The sequence below is a fragment of the Pristiophorus japonicus genome, chromosome 5 (genome assembly GCF_044704955.1).
Source record: "Pristiophorus japonicus isolate sPriJap1 chromosome 5, sPriJap1.hap1, whole genome shotgun sequence".
Lineage (NCBI taxonomy): Eukaryota > Metazoa > Chordata > Chondrichthyes > Pristiophoridae > Pristiophorus > Pristiophorus japonicus.
In genome coordinates this window covers 280,361,523-280,382,121 of record NC_091981.1, presented here as the reverse complement: position 1 = coordinate 280,382,121, position 20,599 = coordinate 280,361,523, and the positions used below count along the sequence as shown (strand labels likewise).

General features: G+C 46.6%; 1 protein-coding gene across 5 annotated transcripts in view; it reads left to right on the top strand.

The window, feature by feature from the left end:
• Positions 1 to 20,599, top strand: part of scn5lab (sodium channel, voltage gated, type V-like, alpha b) — a 473,466-nt gene that overhangs the window by 66,785 nt on the left and 386,082 nt on the right. For all 5 annotated transcript variants that reach the window (XM_070881666.1, XM_070881669.1, XM_070881665.1 and 2 more), the window contains one exon: positions 16,243 to 16,563. In XM_070881666.1, coding sequence (XP_070737767.1) covers positions 16,300 to 16,563 — 264 coding nt within the window. In that variant the 5' untranslated portion in view covers positions 16,243 to 16,299. The remainder of the gene's footprint in view (positions 1 to 16,242; positions 16,564 to 20,599) is intronic.

Sequence of the window (20,599 nt, the reverse complement as noted above, 5' to 3'; positions counted from 1 at the left end):
CAAAGCAAGCGCTCTACTTGGAACTCCTTCACGGCAAAGGAGCCAAAGGTGGCCAGAGGAAACTTTACAGGGACACCCTCAAAGCCTCCCTGAAAAAGTGCAACATCCCCACCGACACCTGGGAGTCCCTGGCCAAAGATCGCCCTAACTAGAGGAAGTGCATCCATGAGGGCGCTGAGCACCTCGAGCCTCATCGCCAAGAGCATGCAGAAATCAAGTGCAGGCAGCGGAAAGGGCATGCGGCAAACCTGTCCCACCCTCCCTTTCTCTCAAAGACCATCTGCCCCACCTGTGACTGTTCAGCCACCTAAGGACTCATTATAAGAGTGTAAGGGACTGCCTATGATGATGATGATGATGGCGCTCTTGCCTCTGACTCAGGATTAAAACATCACAGGAGTGATTATAAAACAAAATCTGATACCAAGCTACATAAGGAGATATTAGAATAGGTGACCAAAAGCTTGGTCAAAGAGGTAGGTTTTAAGGAGCGTCTTAAAGTGCTGTAGTACAGCAAGACTTGGGGGTACTTGTGCATGAAACACAAAAGGATAATATGCAGGTACAGCAAGTGATTAGGAAGGCCAATGGAATCTTGGCATTTATTACAAAAGGGATGGAGTATAAAAGCAGGGAAGTCTTGCTACAGCTATACAGGGTATTGGTGAGACCACACCTGGAATACTGCGTGCAGTTTTGGTTTCCAGGTTTACGAAAGGATATACTTGCTTTGGAGGCAGTTCAGAGAAGGTTCACTAGGTTGATTCCGGAGATGAGGGGGTTGACTTATGAGGAAAGGTTGAGGAGGTTGGGCATCTACTCATTGGAATTCAGAAGAATGAGAGGTGATCTTATCGAAGCGTATAAGATTATGAGAGGGCTTGACAAGGTGGATGCAGAGAGGATGTTTCCACTGATGGGGGAGACTAGAACTAGGAGGCCTAATCTTAGAATAAGGGGCCACCCATTTAAAACTGAGATGAGGAGGAATTTCTTCTCTCAGAGGGTTGCAAATCTGTGACATTTACTGCTTCAGAGAGCTGCGGAAGCCAGTGTTATATATGTAAACTTGTATTTACTCTGTACAGCCACCAGAGGGCTCATCCCCTGGAGTCCCAAGGGATCCCATAATCTCTTGGGAGCACAGGTATTTAAGGAGGCTTCACAGGTTGGAGAGGCACTCTGGAAACCTGCAATAAAAGACTAAGGTCACACTTTACTTTGAGCTCACAGTGTTCAGTCTGACTCTTTCTCCATACACAACAACTGGCGACGAGATACAGATAGCAAAGATGCAGAGAACAGTGGGCATCCTGAAGAAATTCTCGGAGGGAGATGATTGGGAAACTTTTGTGGAGCGACTCGAGCAATACTTTGTGGCCAATGAGCTAGATGGGGAAGAGAGCTCTGCCAAATGAAGGGCCATCCTCCTCACCATCTGTGGGGCACCAACGTATGGCCTCATGAAGAATCTGCTCACTCCAGTGAAGCTCACGGAGGTCGATGTGTGCACACTGGTCCGAGAGCATTTGAACCCGAAGGAAAGCGTTCTGATGGCGAGGTAGAAAAGGTCTGAAGGCCAAGAAATGGTGAGTTTTGACTGTAGAGACCTCAACCTTGAGTAAAGCCATAGCGATAGCCCAGGCGCTCATTGCCACCTGTGACAATACGAAGCAAATCTCTCAAATCTGCTACAAGTACTATGAACAAAGTGATGTTGTTTTCAAATCATAACGTACAGGGTAGGTCACATATACCTGCAGCTACACGTCCACAGATGTCTCAGAGTCCACTATCAAGGGTGGTGAATGCAAAGCCATTAACACCTTGTTGGCGCTGCGCAGGTGATCATCGTTTCCATTCATGCCGATTCAAAGGATACATTTGCAAGGGCTGTGGAACAATGGGACACCTCCAACGAATGTGCAGGTGAGCTGTAAAGCCTGTTAAACCTGCAAACCATCATGTTGCAGAGGAGGACAGATCCACGGAGGATCACGACGAACCAGAGCCTCAGATTGAGGAGGCAGAGGTACATGGGGTGCACACATTCACTATGAATTGTCCCCCGATAATTCATCATAAGGCGAGAGCAGTACCGTACATGATGAGAGAAAGGGTAGAGATCGAGCTCGACTGGCTGCAAAGAGAGGGCATCATTTCCCCAATTGAGTTCAACGAGTGGGCCAGTCCTATCATCCCAGTTCTCAAGGGAGACGGCACCATCAGAATCTGTGGCAATTAAAAATTAACTATCAATCGTTTCTCCATGCAGGACCAACTACCAAAGGCCGACGACCTCTTTGCAACACTGGTGGGAGGAAAAGACGTTCACGAAACTGGATCTGACTTCAGCCTACAAGACGCAGGAACTGGAGGAATCATTGAAGGCCCTCACCTGCATCAACACGCACAAAGGTCTTTTTGTTTTTAACAGATGCCCGTTTGGAATCCGATTAGCGGTGGCAAAATTCCAGAAAAACTTAGAAAGCTTACTGAAGTTGGTCTCGCACACCGTGGTCTTCCAGGACGATATCTTGGTCACAGGTCGGAACACAGTCAAGCATCTGAGAACCTGGAGCAGGTTCTTAGTCGACTCAACTGCGTGGGGCTCAGGTTAAAACGCTCCAAGTGTGTTTTCCTGGTGCCTGAAGTGGAGTTCCTGGGAAGGACGATTGCGGTGGAGGCCATCAGGCCCACCAACGCAAAGACGGAGGCAATCGAGAAAGCACCGATGACACAGAGTGTGATGGAGCTGTGGTCATTTCTGGGACTCCTGAACTATTTTGATAACTTCTTAACGGGCCTCAGCACATTGCTAGAACCATTGCATGTCTTACTACGAAAAGGGGATGAATGGGTTTGGGGCAAAAGCCAAGAAAATGCCTTTGTAAAAGCGAGAAAATTGTTATGCTCAAACAAATTGCTTGTGTTGTATGATCTATGTAAGCATTTGGTACTAGCATGTGATGCGTCGTCATATGGCGTCGGGTGTGCATTGCAACAAGCTAATGATTTTGGGAAACTGCAACCGGTTGGCTATGCATCCAGGAGTCTGTCTAAGGCTGAGAGAGCCTACAGCATGATTGAGAAAAAAGCGTTAGCGTGTGTTTATAGGGTAAAGAAAATGTATCAATACCTGTTTGGGGTAAAATTCGAATTGGAAACTGACCATAAGCCACCTATATCCCTGTTCTCCGAGAGTAATGGGATAAATACCAATGCATCGGCCCACATCCAGAGATGGGCGCTCACGTTGTCCACATACAACTACGCCATCCGCCACAGGCCAGGCATAGAAAACTGCGCCGATGCTCTCAGTAGGCTACCATTGCCCACCACAGGGGTGGAAATGGAGCAGCCGCAGGTCTAGTCATGGTTATGGAAGCATTTGAGAGTGAGCAGATCAAAACCTGGACAAGCCAGGACACCTTATTATCTCTAGTCAAAAGCTGTGTGCTTCACGGGAGCTGGTCCAGTGTCCCAGTGGAAATGCAGGAAATGCGGCGCAAAGATGAATTGTCTATATAGGCAGACTGCCTTCTGTGGGGCAATCGAGTAGTGGTCCTCAAAAAGGGCAGAGACACCTGCATCAATGACCTCCATAATACCCACCCAGACATCGTAATGATGAAAGCGATAGCCAGATCCCACGTGTGGTGGCCCGGTATCGATGCGGACTTAGAGTCCTGCATTCACAGATGTAATACATGCTCGCAGTTCAGCAATGTACCCAGGGAAGCGCTGCTAAGTTTATGGTCTTGGCCCTCCAAACTGTGGTCTCGGGTACACGTCGACTATGCAGGCCCGTTCTTGGGAAAATGTTCCTTGTGTTTGTAGACACGTACTCCAAGTGGATTGAATGTAAGATAGTGTCAGCTAGCACGTCCGCTGCCACTACTGAAAGCCTGCGGGCCATGTTTGCCACACATGGCCTACCCGATGTCCTGGTGAGCAACAACGGACCATGTTTTTTACCAGTGCTGTGTTCAAAGAATTCATGACCCGTAACGGGATCAAACATGTCACATCTGCCCCGTTTAAACCAACGTCCAATGGTCAGGCAGAGAGAGCAGTGCAAACCATCAAGCAGGCTTGAAGAGAGTAACTGAAGGCACACTGCAGACTCGCCTATCCCGAGTCCTGCTTAGCTACTGCACGAGACCCCACTCACTCACTGGGATCCCACCTGCTGAACTGTTCATGAAAAGAGCACTTAAGACAAGGCTCTCGTTAGTTCACCCTGATCTACATGAACAGGTAGAGAGCAGGCAGCTTCAACAAAGTGCATACCATGATAGCGCAAATGTGTCACCCGAGATTGAAATCAATGATCCTGTATTTGTATTCAATTATGGACAAGATCCCAAGTGGCTTCCCGGCACTGTCATGGCCAAAGAGGGGAGCAGGGTGTTTCGGGTCAAACTTTCAAATGGACTCATTCACCGGAAACACTTGGACCAAATCAAACTCAGATTTACGGACTATCCTGAGCAACCCACCTTGGAGCTTACCTTTTTTGATCCCCCAACATACACACCAGTGGCAACCGGCACCACGGTTGACCATAAAGCAGAACCCATTATCCACAGCAGCCCAGCAGGACCCAACACACCAGGCAGCCCAGCAAGGCCAGCTGCACAGCAGCCCAGCGAGAGCCCTACAAATGATTCAATAATACCAGCTTTCACACCGAGACGATCAACCAGGGCAAGAAGGGCCCCAGATCGACTCACATTGTAAATAGTTACACTATTGACTTGGGGGGAGGGAGTGTTATATATGTAAACTTGTATTTACTCTGTACGGCCACCAGAGGGTTCATTCCCTGGAGTCCCAAGGGATCCCATAATCCCTTGGGAGCACAGGTATTTAAGGAGGCTTCACAGGTTGGAGAGGCACTCTGGAGACCTGCAATAAAAGACCACGGTCACACTTTACTTTGAGCTCATAGTGTTCAGTCTGACTCTTTTTTCATACACAACAGCCGGGACATTGAATAAATTGCGATAGACAGTTTCTTAACCGATATGGGATTAATGAGTTATGGGGAGCGGGCAGGGAAGTGGACCTGAGTCCATGATCAGATCAGCCATGATCGTATTAAATGGCGGAGCAGGCTCGAAGGGCCGCATGGCCTACTCCTGCTCCTATTTCTTATGTTCTTAAAGGAGGAGAGAAGGCGGAGAGGTTTAGGGGAGAATTCCAGATTTTGGGCCTATGAAAATTGGGGCTGCACAAGAGTCCAGAATTGAGGGAGCGCAGCGATCTCGGAGGGTTGTAGGACTGGAGGAGGTTACAGAGATATCAAGGACTCAACTGGAGGCTGACAGAGTCTCCAGTATCTATCACTAATTTTAGGCAGGAAAATGGACCAAAAAGAGAAGCCAGTTAGCAAAGCCACAGAGAACCAGATAAGATGTTACCTGTCAGTTAGAAGGACATTGCACAGGATGCAGCAATGAGTCAATGATCAACGGAGGAATCTTGGAACGTGGAGGAAAAGTAATATATCCAACCGAGACCAGCTGTGTTTTCCCCATTTGCAAAGCACGACTCATAGATTTTATTGCTATGAGCTAAACATCATTGATTCAACAATGTAAGGAGTTAACAGAGGTCTAAATGAAAGACACGTGGAGAGACTGGAAAAGCTGGGGTTGTCCTCCTTAGAGCAGAGAACGTAAGAACATCAGAACATAAGAAATAAGAGCAGAAGTAGGCCATATGGCCCCTCGAGCCTGCTCTGCCATTTAATATGACTCAGCTCCACTTCCCTGCCCGCTCTCCATAACCCCTTATTCCCTTATCGTTTATGAAACTGTCTATTTCTGTTTTAAATGTATTCAATGTCCCAGCTTCCACAGCTCTCTGAGGCAGCGAATTCCACAGATCCACAAACCTCTGAGAGAAGAAATTTCTCCTCATCTCAGTGTTAAATGGGCGGCCCCTTATTCTAAGATCATGCCCTCTAGTTCTAGTCTCCCCCATCCACCTTGTCAAGCCCCCTCATAATCTTATACCTTTCGATAAGGATCACCTGAATTCCAATGAGTCCAACCTACTCAACCTTTCTTCATAAGTCAACCCCCTCATCTCTGGAATCAACCGAGTGAACCTTCCCTGAACTGCCTCCAAAGCAAGTATATCCTTTCATTAAGAGGAGATTTGATTGGGGTGTTCAAAATCATGAAGGGTTTTAGAAACATAGAAACATAGAAATTTACAGCGCAGAAGGAGGTCATTTCGGCCCATCGTATTCGCGCCAGCTGACAAAGAGCCACACGGCCCTCGGTCAGCAGCCCTGAAGGTTACATATAAACCTATGAACAATGAACAATGGCGGAAAGGTAAAGAGCTCCCAACCCAACCAGTCCACCTCATACAACTGCGATATCCCTTGCACTGAAACATTCTACACTCCACCCCAACAGGAGCCATGTGATCTCCTGGGAGAGATAAAAACCAAGGCCAATTTAGGGAGAAATAAAATCTGGGAAAATTCCTCTCCGACCCATCCAGGCGATTGATAGAGTAAGTAAGGAGAAACCGTTTCCACTGTCAGATGGGTCGATAACCAGAGGGCAGATATTTAAGGTGATTGGCAAAAGAACCAGAGGCGACATGAGGAAACATTTCTTTACGCGCCGGTTGTTGTGATCTCAAACGCACTCACTGCCTGAAAGGTCGGTGGAAGCAGATTCAATAGCAACACTGAAAAGAGAATCGGATAAATACTTGAACAGAAAGAAAATGACGGGTCTATGGGGAAGGAGCAGGGGAGTGGGATTAATTGGATAGCTCTACCATGGTGCCGGCACAGGCACGATGGGCCGAATGGCCTCCTTCTGTGCTATATCTTTCTATAATTCAATGAAGTTGAACCCTCTAGGAATTTGCATTTTTCTACTCACTTTGCACTGTGAAAGGAGTCTCGGAAGGGAAACATTATTCAAACCAACACAACTCCAAACACATTTTGTAATTTAGCGACCTGGGTATTCTATTGTACACTCGGAAAAAAAAACAAATGCTGATTGGTGGAGAAGGCAGCTTCACCATTGTGCTGCAGTGCCAGACAGACAGAGACTGTTGTTGTTCAACAGCCTTTCTTGGTAACACTGGGAGCTGTACAGACAATGTGGCGATGTGTTGGAGCAAGGTGTGTATCTATTATCACTCTACTGTTGAAGAAGAGATGATGAATCAGAAATAAAGGGTTGAAATCTCACTGTGAGATAGTAACAAATAGAAATGTCTCCAGCCACTATTTTGGTACTAAACCCATTAAAATTTTCCTTTCGAACAATATTTAGCCAAGCCTTATATTACATGTTGCAGTGTGCAAAAGCATGCTATCTGGTGTTCTTTTTTATTCGTTCATGAGATGTGGGCATCGCCAGCAAGGCTGGCGTTTATTGCCCATCCCTAATTGCCCTCGAGAAGGTGGGGGTGAGCCGCCTTCTTGAACCGTTGCAGTCCATAAGGTGAAGATATTCCGGCAGTGCTGTCAGGGAGGGAGTTCCAGGATTTTGACCCAGCGACGATGAAGGAACGGCCGATATATTTCCAAGTCAGGATGGTGTGTGACTTGGAGGGAGACGTGGAGGTGATGGTGTTCCCATGCACCTGCTGCCCTTGTCCTTCTAGGTGGTAGAGGTTGTGGGTTTGGGAGGTGCTGCCGAAGAAGCCTTGGCGAGTTGCTGCAGTGCATCTTGTAGATGGTACACACTGCAGCCACGGTGCGCCGGTGGTGGAGGGAGTGAATGTTGAAGGTGGTGGATGAGGTGCCAATCAAGCGGGCTGCTTTGTCCCGGATGGTGTTGAGCTTCTTGAGTGTTGTTGGAGCTGCACTCATCCAGGCAAGTGTAGAGTATTCCATCACACTCCTGACTTGTGCCTTGTAGATGGTGGAAAGGCTTTGGGGAGTTAGGAGGTGAGACACTCGCTGCAGAATACCCAGCCTCTGACCTGCTCTTGTTGGGGCCACATTTTGAGGAATGGAGTTATGAGGGCTGGTTTTAACCCTGCTAGCCCAGCAGTAAAAGGTCTTCACATTGTTGGCATTCATGGTTTTTTCACAATTTATCAGTTTTGTACGATTTTACACTATTGGTTCAATTAATATGATTCTCTGGAATTGAATAACGCAAGAGGGAGAGGAAATCTGTCTCTCTCCCTTCTATCCTGGTGAATTATGCCGATTAAAATTGCACATTAAAATTGCACAATCAGCAAACAGCTATGCTGGTATTTATTGTCCATCCCTAATTGCCCTCGAGAAGGTGGTGGTGAGCCACATTCTTGAACCGCTGCAGTCTGTGTGGTGAAGATACTCCCACGGTGCTGTTAGGGAGGAAGTTCCAGGATTTTGACCCAACGACGATGGCGATATATGTCTAAGTCAGGATGATGTGTGACTTGGAGGAGAACGTGGGGGTGGTGGTGTTCCCATGCGCCTGCTGCTCTTGTCCTTGTAGGTGGTGGAGGTCGCGGGTCTGGGAGGTGCTGCCGAAGAAGCCTTGGTGAGTTGCTGCAGTGCACCTTGTAGATGGTACACACTGCAACCACGGTGCGCCGGTGGTGGAGGGAGTGAGTGTTGTCGGTGGTGGAAAGGCTTTAGGGAGTCAGGAGGTGAGCCGCTCACTGCAGAATATCCGCAATATGATAGGGCCTAGTCTCTAATATGCACTAATGAACAGGTTCAAAGTGATGCTGGAAGAAATTGTCTACATTAATTGGAAGCTGGCTTTTCTCCAACCGCTTCCAAAAAGCCCACAGTGATATTTTTAACTTGGGCTCAACGTGTTATGGTTGGGATTCTTTGAATCCAACAAAAATTCTCGTAAAGGCAAACCCTGCCGTGATCTGCTTTGCATGCCATGCATCTCATGAGCTTTAAGTTTGCTTGCCTTTCTGTTTATAAATACAGACTTTAAATAGCTGTGCTCTGAGAGGAGTTAGATCCTGAGGAAAGTCAAGCTTGATTGAGATAGTTGGCTATTACCCAACAACAACTTGTATTTATATAGCACCTTTATCATTGTAAAACATCCCAAGGCACTTGCTATAAGACAAAACAAATATATTTGACACTGAGCCACATAAGAATAAATTAGGGCAGGTGACTAAAAAGTGAGGTCAAAGAGATAGGTTTTAAGGAGCGTCTTAAAGGGGGAAAGAGAGGCGGAGAGGTTTAGGGAGGGAGTTCCAGAATTTGGGGCCTAGGCAACAGAAGGCACGGCCACCAATGGTTGAGCGATTATAATCAGGGATGCTCAAGAGGGCAGAATTAGAGGAGCGCCGACATCTCGGGATGGGGAGGGTGGGGGTGAGGGGCGAAGGGGAAGGTTGTGGAGCTGGAGGAAATTTCAGAGATCGGGAGGGGCGAGGCCATGGAGGGATTTGAAAACAAGGGTGAGAATTTTGAAATTAAGGTGTTGAATATATTTAAGGCAGAGATAGACAGATTTTTGAATGATAAGGGAATAAGGGGTTATGGGGAGCGAGCAGGGAAGTGGAACTGAGTTCATGATCAGATCAGCCATGATCATATTGAATGGCGGAGCAGGCTCGAGAGGCCAGGTGACCTACTCCTGCTTCTATTTCTGACGTTCTTATGTTCTTAACCGGGAGTCAATGTAGGTCAACGAGCGCAGGGGTGATGGATGAGTGGGACTTGGCGTGCGTTAGGACAGGCGGTGGACCTTGCAAAGGCATGTGAAAAACCAAAGCGTGTGCTGTGGGTTGGTGCAAGGGCTGGGAAGGAGTGGGTGAGGAAGGGCACTAGACGGGCTCTCAGTGGGAGAAATAATGCACTCCCTGTGCCCAAGCCTGAATAAGCTGACCTCACACGATAATGCAACATCAGCTCATTTAAATATCTTTGTGGCTATCTCAGCGCATTGCGCGTAATGCACACGGTGGGTTTTCCACCTCAAGCACTATTATTGTCCTCAATAGTGTCGCTAGTGTGAAAGCTTGTACGTGGCTTTTAATGGATGGTCAAATAAACTTTATTATGGCTTTTTTCACCATTATTAAGTGTATTAATCCCTCCATGGCCTCTCTCCCTCCCTATCTCTGCAATCTCTCACGCACAGGCATCTTCTACCCTTCCACATGCAGTTCGGGACCTGGAATATCAGGTCCCTTATTGAAACACCTGTGAACTCATCCCTTTTGGTGTGGAAGCAAGTCATCCTCGATACGAGGGATCGCCTAAGAAGAGAAGAATCTCCTCCAGCTCTGCACCCCTCCGAGATCTCTGAGCGCCTCCAGTTCTCGCCTCTTGAGCAGCACTGATTTTCACCGCTCCACCATTGCTGGCCGTGCCTTCAGCTGCCTGAGCCCTGAACTCTGGCACTCCCTCCCTAACCCTCTCCACCTCTCTACCTCCCACTCCTCCTTTAAGACGCTCCTTAAAACTTACCTCTTTGACCAAGCTTTTGGTCACCTCCGCTTTTACCTCCTTATGTGTTTCAGTGTCAATGTTTTGGGTGGACGAGGTTCCAGAGATAGGGAAGGGGTGAAGTCAAGGAGGGATTTGAAAACAAGAATGAGAATTTTAAAAGGAGTCGTTGCCGGAGTCAAAGCAGGCCAGCGAGCACAGGATTGATGGATGAATGGGACTTGGTGCGAGTTAGAACACGGGTAGCAGAGTTTTGGATGAGCTCAAGTTTACAGAGGGTGTAATGTGCGAGGCTGGTCAGGAGAGAGTTGGAATAGTCGAGTCTAGTGGTAACGAATCTTCAACTATGTACCTCACAAAGGCCATTACTCTGCAACAAATGGCTGATTGCACTTCCATGTGTAATTGTTGTGGCAAATGTTTGTTCCTTTAAGGAACACAGAATGGTATAGGCCCTGAAAGGTCATCAAGCCAACCGCCAAAGTTTGCAAAATCTAAAATTGCGTTGTACCATTTTTCAGGCATCCCTGGCAGTTGCCTAAAACAGGGTCTTTTCTTCACTCAGAGAGTTGTTAACCTGTGGAATTCCCTGCCGCAGAGAGTTGTTGAGGCCAGTTTGTTGAATATATTCAAGAGGGAGTTAGATATGGCCCTTATGGCTAAAGGTGTCAAGGGATATGGAGAGAAAGCAGGAAAGGGGTACTGAGGGAATGATCAGCCATGATCTTATTGAATGGCGGTGCAGGCTTGAAGGGCCGAATGGCCTACTCCTGCACCTGTTTTCTATGTTTCTATGTTTCTCTTAAAGAAGCAAATGAGAGGCCTATTGCCCGTTCAGGTCCTACCATTTAATGTTTATTACCTTGCCTTGTTGGCCCTCCCCAAATGCATTACCTCACACTTCTCCGGATAGAATTCCATTTGCCACTGTTCTGCCCATCCCACGAGTAATTGCTATCTCCCTGCAGTCTGCAGCTTTCTTCCTCACTATCAACTGCTGACTGCTACTGCCATTGAATGTGCCAGCCCAATCCTGCCAGGAACTTCGCCCCTTTTTACTGAGTTACGTTGATGGTGAGCACAGTACGTAACAGTCTTCTAAAACACTGGTTAGGCCGCAGCTGGAGTACTGCATGCAGTTCTGACCAGCACATTACAGGAAGGATGTGATTGCACTTGAGAGGGTACAGAGGAGATTTACGAGGATGTTGCCAGAACTGGAGAATTTTAGCTATGAGGAAAGATTGGATAGGCTGGGGTTGTTTTCTTTGGAACAGAGGAGGCTGAGGGGGGGACCTGATTGAGGTGTATAAAATGATGATTGGCCTGGATAGAGTGGATAGGACGGACCTATTTCCCTTAGCAGAGGGGTCAACAACCAGGAGGCATAGATTGAAAGTAATTGGTAGGAAGTTTAGAGGGTATTTGAGGGGACATTTTTTCACGCAGAGGGTGGTGGGGGTCTGGAACTCACTGCCTGAAAGGGTGGTAGAGACAGAAACCCTCACCACATTTAAAAAGTACTTAGATGTGCACCTGAAGTGCCGTAACCTACAGGGCTACAGACCAAGAGCTGGAAAATGGGATTCGGCTGGATAGCTCTTTGTCAGCCGTCACGGACATGATGGGCCGAAATCACTTTCTTTCATGCTGTAAATTTCTATAATTCTATTAAATTATCCTCTCCCGAAATGACAGGGAAGTTAACCTATTTTCAAGCGGCTTTTGAATCCTTTCTACACCCGGTCACCGAAAGGTTTGAGTGAATAAGCTGGAGAGATTAACAGGGTGGAGGAGGGTTCAATATCCCCCCCCTCCCCCCTTCACTTATTCTCCTACCTGTGGGGAATTGGCCGGTTACTGGAAACACCACACCCCCCTCCCCATTGAGGCAGTCTGGCCAAGATGGGGAACTAATTGGCAGAGAGGTGGCTGGCACCATCTCACATTGTGCCAATTGGAGGCACAGCGTGTAGAATCTGCAGTGTGGCCTATCACGCTGCCCCATCTCCTGCTTGTATCTGCAGAGCCCGATCTGTTCGCATTTCGAAACACTGGTAAATTATCTGCGGTTCTGGGAATCCCCGCTGTAGATTCCTCTCCACTTTTTAAATGGCAATCTGTTCACTCTTCTACTGCTCATCTGAAGAAGCCAATTTAACATCTCATTTAATAGGAATTTGGCAAGTCACATGTTCTACTTATCTGTAAAAGCCAAATTCTAATTACGTTTAAAGAGGGAGTCTCACCACTAGAAGTCCCTTTTCAAAATGATTCCATTGCAAAGGATTACAATCAACTCGATCATTTGTTTCTTTTTCATATTTCCGTTAACTTAAAAAGAAAATGCTATTGTCTGAACTGTGTTTCCCAATTACCGTACAGGGCCAATGTGATAGAGCTGATTTCCGCCCCGGTTGTACTCCTGTGTCAGCTGTGGCTCAGTGGGTAGCACTCTTGCCTTTCAGCCAGAAGGTTGTGGGTTCAAATCCCACTCCAGGGACTTTGTTGTATATGCTGACTATGGATGTACTCTGTGTAGTCACTGTGTGGTTGCATAAGATGGAGACTTGTTTACCTGATGTACCATCAAATAGGTTTACACTGTGTATATACATGCTGGCACCACTAGAGGGTGCAACTGGTGGAGACCGGGATTTCCTGCCCTAGTGGCAGGGCCCAGTATAAAAGGCTGCACACTATGCTTGTGCCTCACTCTGAAGTTTGGAATAAAGGACCAAGGTCACTACAGTTTGAGTACAACACATTGCCCTGTGGAGTCATTCATAAGTACATTACAGACATAATAGACTTGAGCATGTAATCTAGGCTAGTGCTCCCAGTGCAGTGCTTAGAATAAGGGGCCGCCCATTTAAAACTGAGATGAGGAGGAATTTCTTCTCTCAGAGAGTTGTAAACCTGTGGAATTTGCTGCCTCAGAGAGCTGTGGAAGCTGGGTCATTGAATACATTTAAGACAGGGATAGACAGTTTCTTAACTGATAAGGGGTTATGGGGAGTGGGCAGGGAAGTGGACCTGAGTCCATGATCGTATTAAATGGCAGAGCCGGCTCGAGGGGCTGTATTGCCAACTCCTGCTCCTATTTCTTATGTTCTTCTGAGACACTGTTGGAGGTGCTGTCTTTTGAATGAGATTTAAACTGAGGTTTGTCCTCTCAAGGGGATATAAAAGGTCCCATGGCACTATTTCGAAGAAGAGCAGGGGCAGTTCGGGGGTCCTGGCCAATACTTATCCCTCAACCGACACCTAAAAAAACATTATCTTGTGATTATCACATTGCTGTTTGTGGGAGCTTGCTGTGTGTGAATTGGCTGCCGTGTTTCCTACATTAAAATAGTGACTAGACTTCAAAAGTGCCTCATCGGCTGTAAAGCGCTTTGGGATATCTTGAGGTCAATAAGGCGCTATATAAATGCAAGTCTTTTTTTTCCCTTTTTACTCAATCTTTCCTCAGGAATTTTCTCTTACCATTGCGGCCTTCTTCACCTAGGCCTTCCTCGTCTCTCACTCCATATTACTACTCGTTCGCTCCAGTGCACCGTTAGCGGACAACCTTTCAGCCACTACACCTTTGGAACTGTCCCATACAATCACTTTGCCTCACTGTCTCACCCCCTTCTTTCAAAATCCGGCTGAAAGCTATGTTCTTATTTCTTCATGTCCTATCACAGCCCTTCCCATCTCCTGCACGTTACCCCCCCTCTCCCCTTTGCGAAGCTTTATGAGATGTTCTTCTCAATGCTGGAGGTTCTATTAATGCAAGTCACAGTTGGATAGGGTACCGTGTTCAGGAATAAATGTTTGTCTGCCCACTTTCATTTGTTTGGGGAGGTTAAGGAGCTGGAAATGTCATACACCATTTGTACCACAAAGACATTATACGCAAGCTACACAATATGCTTTCAAAAGGCTTTGTGGCATTCATCTTTTTGACTAATATTATTTCCTCGGGAGGAAAGGAGGCTGAGGGGGAATTAAAATTTCACTCTTCAAAAAAATGAAAGGTACAGAGGAGATTTACAGGGATGTTGCCTGGACTGGAGAATTTTAGCTATGAGGAAAGATTGGATAGGCTGGGGTTGTTTTCTTTGGAACAGAGGAGGCTGAGGGGAGACCTGATTGAGGTGTATAAAATTATGAGGGGCCTAGATAGAGTGGATAGGACGGATCTATTTCCCTTAGCAGAGGGGTCAACAACCAGGGGACATAAATTTTAAGTAATTGGTAGGCGGTTTAGAGGGGATTTGAGGGAAAAGAATTTTACCCAGAGGGTGGTGGGGGTCTGGAACTCACTGCCTGAAAGGGTGGTAGAGGCAGAAACCCTCACCACATTTAAAAAGTACTTGGATGTGCACTTGAAGTGTCGTAACCTGCAGGGTTACGGACCTAGAGCTGGAAAGTGGAATTAGGCTGGATAGCTCTTTGTCGGCCATCATGGATACGATGGGCTGAATGGCCTCCCTCTGTGCTGTAAACTTCTATGATTCTATGATTCTGTATTTAGATAACCATGAAGTGAACAAGCTGTTTAACTTGGACAACTAGCATTGGACAGAAGTATAGAATTCAAGAGCATTCAAAGTCATACGGAATTCAAAGTCAGTGAATAAACAAATGGAACAGTCTCTCAGAGAAGAGAGTTGATTCAGGGTCAATTGGCATCTTTTCAAACTGGATCAATATCTATTGAAGATGGTTAAAGAGACATTAACAGGTTTAGATGCAGGGAGGATGTTTCCCCTGGCTGGGGAGTCTAGAACCAGGGGTCACAGTCTCAGAATAAGGGGTCGGCCATTGAGGACGGAGGTGAGGAGAAATTTCTTCACTCGGAGGGTGGTGAATCTTTGGAATTCTCTGCCTCAGAGGGCTGTGGAGGCTCAGTCGTAGAATATAGTTAAGACAGAGATCGATAGATTTTTGAATATTAAGGGAATCAAGGGATATGGGGATAGTGCAGGGAAAGTGGAGTTGAGGTAGAAGATCAGCCATGATCTTATTGAATGTCGAAGCAGGCTCGAGGGGCCAATTGGCCTACTCCTGCTCCTATTTCTTATGTTCTTGTGTTCTAACAGCACTGCTTGATTTTATTTTACCGGGAAAATTAAGGGAAGGATCTTCACGCTCCTTAAAGTAATGGATCGACAGGTGGTGTGGGAGAGTGAGAGGTGATCTCATTGAAAAATATAAGATATTGAGGAGCTCGACAAGGTAGATGCTAAGAGGCTGTTTCTACTCGTGGGGGAAATCTAGAACTAGGGGGCATAGTTTAAGAATAAGGGGTCGTCCATTTAGAACTGAGATGAGGAGGAATTTCTTCTCTCAGAGAGTCATAAATCTGTGGAATTCTCTGCCCCAGAGAGCTGTGGAGGCTGGATCATTGAATATATTTAAGGTGGAGATAGACAGATTTTTGAGTGATAAGGGAGTAAAGGGTTATGGGGAGCGGGCAGGAAAGTGGAGCTGAGTCCATGATCAGATCAGCCATGATCTTATTAAATTGCGGAGCAGGCTCGAGGGGCCAAATGGCCTACTCCTGCTCCTATTTCTTATGTTCTTATGAGCCATGATAGAATAATCAAAGACTCGGGATGGTGCGGTCATGATTCATCGAATGGCCTCATGTTCGACCTGAACTTTTGTATGAAAGAAAAGAAAGATTTACATTTATGTAGCGTCTTTCATGACCACTGGATGACTCAAAGTGCTTTACAGCCAAAGAAGTATTTTGAAGTGTAGTCACTGTTGTATATGTTCCCATTACACTGTATTACGTGTTTACTGGTTTTATTTACTTACCTTTTTTTTTACAGCTAATCATTTCTATTACTGGGGAGTAAAAACTAGTCAAGAAGGTGCAGGATGAAAAGATGGCACTCCTGCTCGTACCGTCAGGTCCCCACTGCTTGCGTCGGTTCACTCGCGAATCCCTGGCTGCTATTGAGAGGCGGATCGTTGAGGAACAGGCAAGTAGCGCCAGGAAAGATCGCAAAGAGGAGAGTGAAGAGGAAGCGCCCAGTCCTCATGTTGACCTGGAAGCAGGCAAACAGCTGCCACTCATCTATGGCGATGTCCCATCACAGCTCATCGGACAGCCTTTGGAGGACCTCGACTCCTTCTACAGCAACAAGAAGGTAGGCCGCGAAAAGCAAAAATATAAAGTAACCGCGTTGAGTATTGATACCAGTGAGTTGGAGGCAAGACGAGACTTACTGAGAGTCTATTTTACAGCAGAGTCTACTTATTCAGCAATCAGCAGACAGAGTCTATTTAAACAGAGTCTACTTACTCAGCAATCAGCAAACAGAGTCTATTTAAACAGTCTACTTACTCAGCAATCAGCAGACAGAGTCTATTTAAACCTTCTACTTACTCAGCAATCAGCAGACAGAGTCTATTTAAACAGAGGCTCTAATGAACTACAGCAAACTGCACTCACGACTGAAACTGCAGCAAAGTCTCCCGGTAAAAGCAGACTTATTTCTACGACAAAATGCAGTGAGGGGAGGATAGTTCCATTATTCAAATTAGGTGCATAACATCAACCCCAGTCACTTACACCAGTACGGTCTCCAGGTGTGATTGACGGGGGAATTACCCAATCATCTCCATTCTGGTCGCGGCTTGAGGTATCACCAAATGCCTACACTGTACCTACTTATTTTTTTTTTAAATAGTTAAATAACCTACACAAATCAGATCCAAAAACATCACATATTCTGATGAATGGAACCAAATAAGCGTTTCCTTCATCAAAGCTGATTTTTTGGGAAACCACTGCGGGTATAGCCACAGCAGGGTGTGATTATACAGGGTGGTTTGGTGATGGCCACCCCTCATTTTCGAACAATGATCTGTACTTTCACCATCCAAATTATTCTGTTTCATGTGGCTACCATTTTGGGCCACATCCTGTGACCATTCTCTTTGGGGTTGGGGGTGGGGGGAATAAACATTCCAGGTGGGATCCAGAACTCGGAGGTCACTCTGCGACATTTAAATTAAATTGAACTGAACGAGAGTGGGCAATGTGTGACTGTATGCTCAGAGTTTCCTTGACTCACAGCGAGGGTCACCAACTCTGGTTGGATATATTCCTGGAGGTTTCATCACATGACGTCCCATCTCCCAATGCCCTCCCCCCCCCCTGCCCCCACCACGCTTCCACCAATGGGCACCCAACACATCCATCCTCGCATTCTCGCCACAACTGGAAAGCGAACAGACTCAATACCGGATGATTCTCGACTGTCAAACAGCCTGTCCGTTCCCAACTCCTAACTTTCTATAACTAATAAACAAAAGTGTTTAAAAAAAATGAATAAAAAAAGCACTTTTTTTTATTGCTCCGATGAATTTTCTCTCTCTCCATCTCTCTCTCTCTCTCTCTCTCTCGAGATGCTCGCAGCGGAGTCATGGAGATTAATGCTCAATTCCTGGAGACGCCGGGGCAATCCTCCGGGGGGGAGGGGGGGGGAGGTGTGGGAGAGGGGGGGGTGGGGTGGGATGGACAACCTAACTCACAGCCCTGTATTGTTCTTGTCGAGCACACATGTACAGCCGAGGCTATGTGTAACTTGCGCCCATTTGGAACAGACCCATGTTCCTCCTGGTACGAAAACAAAGACTTACATTTATATAGCGCCCTTCACGACCACCGGATGTCCCAAAGTGCTTTACAGCCAATGAAGTACCTTTAAAGTGTAGTTGCTGTTGTAATGTGGGAAAGGCGGCAGCCAATCTGTGCACAGCAAGCTCCCATGCACAGATAATGACCAGATAAACTGTTTTTTTTTATGTTGATTGGAGGATAAATATTAGCCAGGACACCGGGCATAACTCCCCTGCTCTTCTTCGAAAAAGTGCCGTGGAATCTTTTACATCCACCTGAGAGAGCAGACGGGGCCTCGGTTTAACGTCTCATCCGAAAGACGGCACCTCCGACAGTGCAGCACTCCCTCAGTGTCAGACTAGATTTATGTGCTCAAGTTCCTGGCGTGCGAATTGAACCCACAACCTCCTGACTCAGAGGCAAGGGTGCTGCCCACTGAGCTACAGCTGACACTTATGGGTGACCTTCTTCACTTAAATGTTGTTGGAAGTGTTTCTAAGCCGATGGTTTTCTCTCTCAGTGTCCCTATGTGTGCTGGCTGATGGCTAAAATAAATTGCAGCGTTTCCAACAGAGCGAAGGAAAAGGAAAGTGCTGTAGATCAGCTGACTTCCGGCAGAACTAACTAGGGGGGAGGCCATCTTGGACTGGGTGTTGTGTAATGAGAGAGGATTAATTAGCAATCTCATTGTGCGAGGCCCCTTGGGGAAGAGTGACCATAATATGGTGGAATTCTGCATTAGGATGGAGAATGAAACAGTAAATTCAGAGACCATGGTCCAGAACTTAAAGAAGGGTAACTTTGAAGGTATGAGGCGAGAATTGGCTAGGATAGATTGGTGAATGATACTTAGGGGGTTGACTGTGGATGGGCAATGGCAGACATTTAGAGACCGCATGGATGAAGTACAACAATTGTACATTCCTGTCTGGCGTAAAAATAAAAAGGGGAAGGTGGCTCAACCGTGGCTATCTAGGGAAATCAGGGATAGTATTAAAGCCAAGGAAGTGGCATACAAATTGGCCAGAAATAGCAGCGAACCTGGGGACTGGGAGAAATTTAGAACTCAGCAGAGGAGGACAAAGGGTTTGATTAGGACAGGGAAAATGGAGTACGAGAAGAAGCTTGCAGGGAACATTAAGGCGGATTGCAAAAGTTTCTATAGGTATGTAAAGAGAAAAAGGTTGGTGAAGACAAACGTAGGTCCCCTGCAGTCAGAATCAGGGGAAGTCATAACGGGGAACAAAGAAATGGCGGATCAATTGAACAAGTACTTTGGTTCGGTATTCACTAAGGAGGATACAAACAACCTTCCGGATATAAAAGGGGTCAGAGGGTCTAGTAAGGAAGAGGAACTGAGGGAAATCTTTATTAGTCGGGAAATTGTGTTGGGGAAATTGATGGGATTGAAGGCAGATAAATCCCCAGGGCCTGATGGCCTGCATCCTAGAGTACTTAAGGAGGTGGCCTTGGAAATAGCGGATGCATTGACAGTCATTTTCCAACATTCCATTGACTCTGGATCAGTTCCTATGGAGTGGAGGGTAGCCAATGTAACCCCACTTTTTAAAAAAGGAGGGAGAGAGAAAACAGGGAATTATAGACCGGTCAGCCTGACCTCAGTAGTGGGTAAAATGATGGAATCAATTATTAAGGATGTCATAGCAGTGCATCTGGAAAATGGTGACATGATAGGTCCAAGTCAGCATGGATTTGTGAAAGGGAAATCATGCTTGACAAATCTTCTGGAATTTTTTGAGGATGTTTCCAGTAAAGTGGACAAAGGAGAACCAGTTGATGTGGTATATTTGGACTTTCAGAAGGCTTTCGACAAGGTCCCACACAAGAGATTAATGTGCAAAGTTAAAGCACATGGGATTGGGGGTAGTGTGCTGACGTGGATTGAGAACTGGTTGTCAGACAGGAAGCAAAGAGTAGGAGTAAACGGGTACTTTTCAGAATGGCAGGCAGTGACTAGTGGAGTGCCGCAAGGTTCTGTGCTGGGGCCCCAGCTGTTTACATTGTACATTAATGATTTAGACGAGGGGATTAAATGCAGTATCTCCAAATTTGCGGATGATACTAAGTTGGGTGGCAGTGTGAGCTGCGAGGAGGATGCTATTAGGCTGCAGAGTGACTTGGATAGGTTAGGTGAGTGGGCAAATGCATGGCAGATGAAGTATAATGTGGATAAATGTGAGGTTATCCACTTTGGTGGTAAAAACAGAGAGACAGACTATTATCTGAATGGTGACAGATTAGGAAAAGGGAAGGTGCAACGAGACCTGGGTGTCATGGTACATCAGTCATTGAAGGTTGGCATGCAGGTACAGCAGGCGGTTAAGAAAGCAAATGGCATGTTGGCCTTCATAGCGAGGGGATTTGAATACAGGGGCAGGGAGGTGTTGCTACAGTTGTACAGGGCCTTGGTGAGGCCACACCTGGAGTATTGTGTACAGTTTTGGTCTCCTAACTTGAGGAAGGACATTCTTGCTATTGAGGGAGTGCAGCGAAGGTTCACCAGACTGATTCCCGGGATGGCGGGACTGACCTATCAA